Here is a 3,790-nt window from a genome sequence, read left to right on the forward strand (position 1 = left end):
CGTCGAAGATTAGCAAGAGCCAATTTTCTGTTTGTGATTTTGAAGAGGCACATCCCAACTTAATGTAATATTTTCTCACCTGCTCTTCAATTTTCTCTTATTTTTGGCATATGTGCCCACAAACATGTCTTACTATTTATAGTACACACACTCCTGTATCCCATGTGTCAGGTCCAAAAGTGATTTGCACACATGTTCTTTTCCAGTTTGGGCACAAAGCACAGCTCTGACTCAGGAAAATCATGCTAGGTACCCTGGGACGGCCATGGTCTCCTGCTATGCTGGATGAACTCTGCATGTTCACACAAGGCTCCCTGATCAAGCAAGTTTGCAGAGTCAATTCATTTACACACATAAGGTAACAAAACAGACATACACGGTAAATGAACAAAACTGAGCTAAAGTTATTTTTAAGCACTGCGACAGAAAGACAACTTCTCTTACCTGAAGAGTTCTTCACAAAGCTTTCAGGTGTAATCCCCAGCTGCTCTACAGTTACTGTGGAAAAGTCCAAAGGTGATTTAAAAGTATCCGGTGTGCAAAGATTAGGAGTCGCTTCAGTTGCATGCTTCTGAGGAGTGACAAGCTTTTTCTTTCCCAAAAGGAATGCGGCGTTTTCTGAAATAGACATGTTGTAGGGGGCTAAGCATCATTATCAAGACAAATACCTAAGCCTTACATTTCAAAAGGCGGCAACAGGTCACTACATACCAATATTATTAACAGCAGCCTCTTTGGTTTCAGGGAGCTCGCTGTCATTTGAATCGGTATCCATCTAAAAAACACAGGGGAAAGAAAAAAGAAAAATACCCCCCCCCCCAAGATTAACGCGGTTGGAACAAGATCCCCATTCAAGACTGAGTTCTAATACAATCTCTACTGGCATGAAAATAGATGTCGCGAGTACTTTTGGAGCTCAAATTAGAGAAACTGCTGTTCGGGATGAAACAAAGCAGACCCTATACTATAAACCATGGCTTTTCAAAACCTTAATCATCTCAGCTTAATCACTCAGCAAACACCTGAATCATCTGGGTACCCAGCTCAAGACGCAGCTTTGTGGATTCCCAGATATCCTAGTTCAGGAGGTCTGGCTGGGCCCCAGGATTCTCCATTTTAGGAAGCACACGGGTGATCCAGTTCAGGTCGCAGGAGAACCACTCATTTCCGTGGGGCACGATACACAGAAGACACTTCTGAGAAAACGCCGATGAAACAGCTCTGTTGTATTGTACTATACCTGAAATCCAGACCAGGACACTTGCCCTCTCACTCCCGCAGTTTGGCTCTCCTCCCGCTTGAGTTTGTTCTGAACGCCCCGCCGCACTTGAGTGTCGTGGCCGCCTTGACCTCTAGACCGCCGCTCTTTGGTCCTGAAGGGTTAGTTCAAGAACATAACTGCTGGCCGCGCCAAGCAGCGGCCGGGGCTGCCTCCCCGCGTCCGCCGACACCCCGACTCCGCAGCACACGTACTTACACTTCAACTCAGCACGGCTGCCGCCCGCCGCCGGATTCAAATCGCCGGCCCCGCCTCCTCAGCGTCGCGACGTTGCTCTACGAATGTGTACGCCGCCGCCACCCGCACGTGTCTGAGAGCACCCCGAACCCTCCCTCTACCTCGCCGTCCCAGGAACAGGAGCGGCTTCGTGGGCTCTGAGAAAGGCCATTGCTAACTACGGGTTTGCACTAACCATAGAAAACAGCTGCGAACCTGTGTCCAGAGGAACTATTTTCCGTGAGAGCTTCGCGGAGGAACCCTTCAGTTGGGACTTTGAAGCCACCTCCCGTTTTCCGATTGGATGCTACAAACTTCGAAAAGAATCATTTGACCAATCCTGATAGAACGATGGGATGGCTCTAACCCAATCAGCCATCCCGACGGCAGCCGTTCCCTCTGTGGGTTGAGCGATTGGATGGGNTGGGACAGGTATGGCTAGGAGATGTTAGAGAGCAAAATCTTCATTTTTCACAGAAGTAACAAGAATGATAAATCTAAAGCATACCATATTCCAGGCACAACTGTAAGTACTTCATGTCTATTAATTTATTTAATCCTCATAAACCCTTGCTATCATTATCACCCTCATTTTATACATGAGGAAACTGAGATTAACTTGCCAAAAGCCACAACTAATTAACAATAAAGTCAAGAACCAAATCCCAGCAATATAGCTCCACAGTCCATTCTTGTATTTACTCTAACAGCAGTTTTCTTAAAAATTATTATATAGAACACCAACGACCTTTAGTTCATGCTGATTGTATCTATTAAGGGTATCATGCTAGGCTTTTCAGAATTGTGGATGTTCTTCTTTTAATACAACACAAAACTCTACAAAGATTTCTTAAAGGTTAGTTGTAAACATGTCAAATATGGAATCATATCAATGAACTTTGCATATTCTCTTGCGATAAAATTCATGGGTCTATCTAGCAATTTGAGGGTATATTTTGCACGCACTGGTCATTTGAAAAAAACGGGTTCACTCAGTTATGCATATTTTCCAAATGTTGACATGTTTTATCATGCAATGTCTAAATACCACATTCATTAATATCCCACTGATCTATCAGGAATGTCCAGCTATTGAGAAGTTATAGAGAGCTCATGGTGGTAAATACAAGTTTTCCAAAATTCTGATTTTCTCTTGAAAACTCAAACTTCTTCATTGGTAAGAAATATTTCAGTTTTTCCTTGAAGTGGCAATTTCATTTTTGAGAAAACGTTGGCCACATTCCTCAGGCTGACTAACCATGATGACTGTCAGTAATTGTTTCAAGTAAAAATGACATTCCATGAAAAAACATGGCTAGGTCAGCTCACAGCTCCATCATACACATGATTTTTCTCAAAATATCCACCACACTACTGTATGTACTTTGGAAGTGTTTGATGCATACTACCCATTTCATCACACATAATACTTGGGTTGAGAATTAATACAATTTATAATTTTTATTGCTTCATCAAGAATGTTAAGGGAAGTTGGCATTATTATTTCCTGTGAATGCTTGCTTAGCAATAATGAATAAAATGACAGCTTGGTGACATCAGCTTTACCCACCATTGCTTCTTTACCCACTATGAGCACAAACATCAACACAGTGAAAAAAAGGTAAATGACATCTTAGCACTATTACAAAAAATTGTTTTGACCTCATGGACCTCTTGAATGGAGGAGGTCCCCAGGGATCTGCAGATAACCTCTGAGCACCACTGAACTACACTATACAGCCTCGTGCATACATTGTGCCTAAAACTGAAAAATCAAGAGGTGGCAAAGTAAGTATATTTTAAAATTGGAAGGCCAATACCACAACAGTCAAAAGCAGATGTCCTTCAAGAAGGATAAGCTGGGGACTGTGCCTTTCACAGCAGTCCTTGTACTATTATTTCACTTTTTAGGAGCGTGTATTATTCTAATAAAAATCTGCAAAAATGTCTAAATACTTTCCCATCAGCAGACAAATAGTTTGCTCCCTTCCACAAGGTTATCCCAAATACTTTTTGTCCTGGGGCAACTCTTGTCCCTATATGCCAACACATAGCAGTCACAAAAAATTAGACATTTAGAGATAAGATATTAAAAGAAAAAGGTTGGAAAACACTGCCTCACCTCATTATAGAAAAATATACGCTAACTAGAAAGAAATTTGCAAAATAAAATAGAAAGTTCCCCTGGAAAGCCATTTCTCTCCAGAACCTCATAATCTTAATACCGGGGGGTGCCAAAAAAATGTATACAAATGGACACTTTGGTCAGCGTTGCTCAAGCAGTTCACCATAATC

General features: G+C 42.1%; 1 protein-coding gene across 1 annotated transcript in view; it reads right to left on the minus strand.

Annotated features, from left to right (window-relative positions):
- Window positions 1-1,768, minus strand: part of CDCA2 (cell division cycle associated 2) — a 59,966-nt gene extending 58,198 nt beyond the window's left edge. The window contains exons 1-4 of the mRNA XM_019659546.1: window positions 1,478-1,768; window positions 1,241-1,373; window positions 712-775; window positions 445-618 (exon numbers count right to left, since the gene is read on the minus strand). Coding sequence (XP_019515091.1) covers window positions 445-618; window positions 712-775 — 238 coding nt within the window. The 5' untranslated portion in view covers window positions 1,241-1,373; window positions 1,478-1,768. The remainder of the gene's footprint in view (window positions 1-444; window positions 619-711; window positions 776-1,240; window positions 1,374-1,477) is intronic.
- Between the last annotated feature and the right edge of the window lie 2,022 nt (window positions 1,769-3,790).

The sequence above is a fragment of the Hipposideros armiger genome, unplaced genomic scaffold (assembly GCF_001890085.2).
Source record: "Hipposideros armiger isolate ML-2016 unplaced genomic scaffold, ASM189008v1 scaffold_301, whole genome shotgun sequence".
Classification (NCBI taxonomy): Eukaryota; Metazoa; Chordata; class Mammalia; order Chiroptera; family Hipposideridae; genus Hipposideros; species Hipposideros armiger.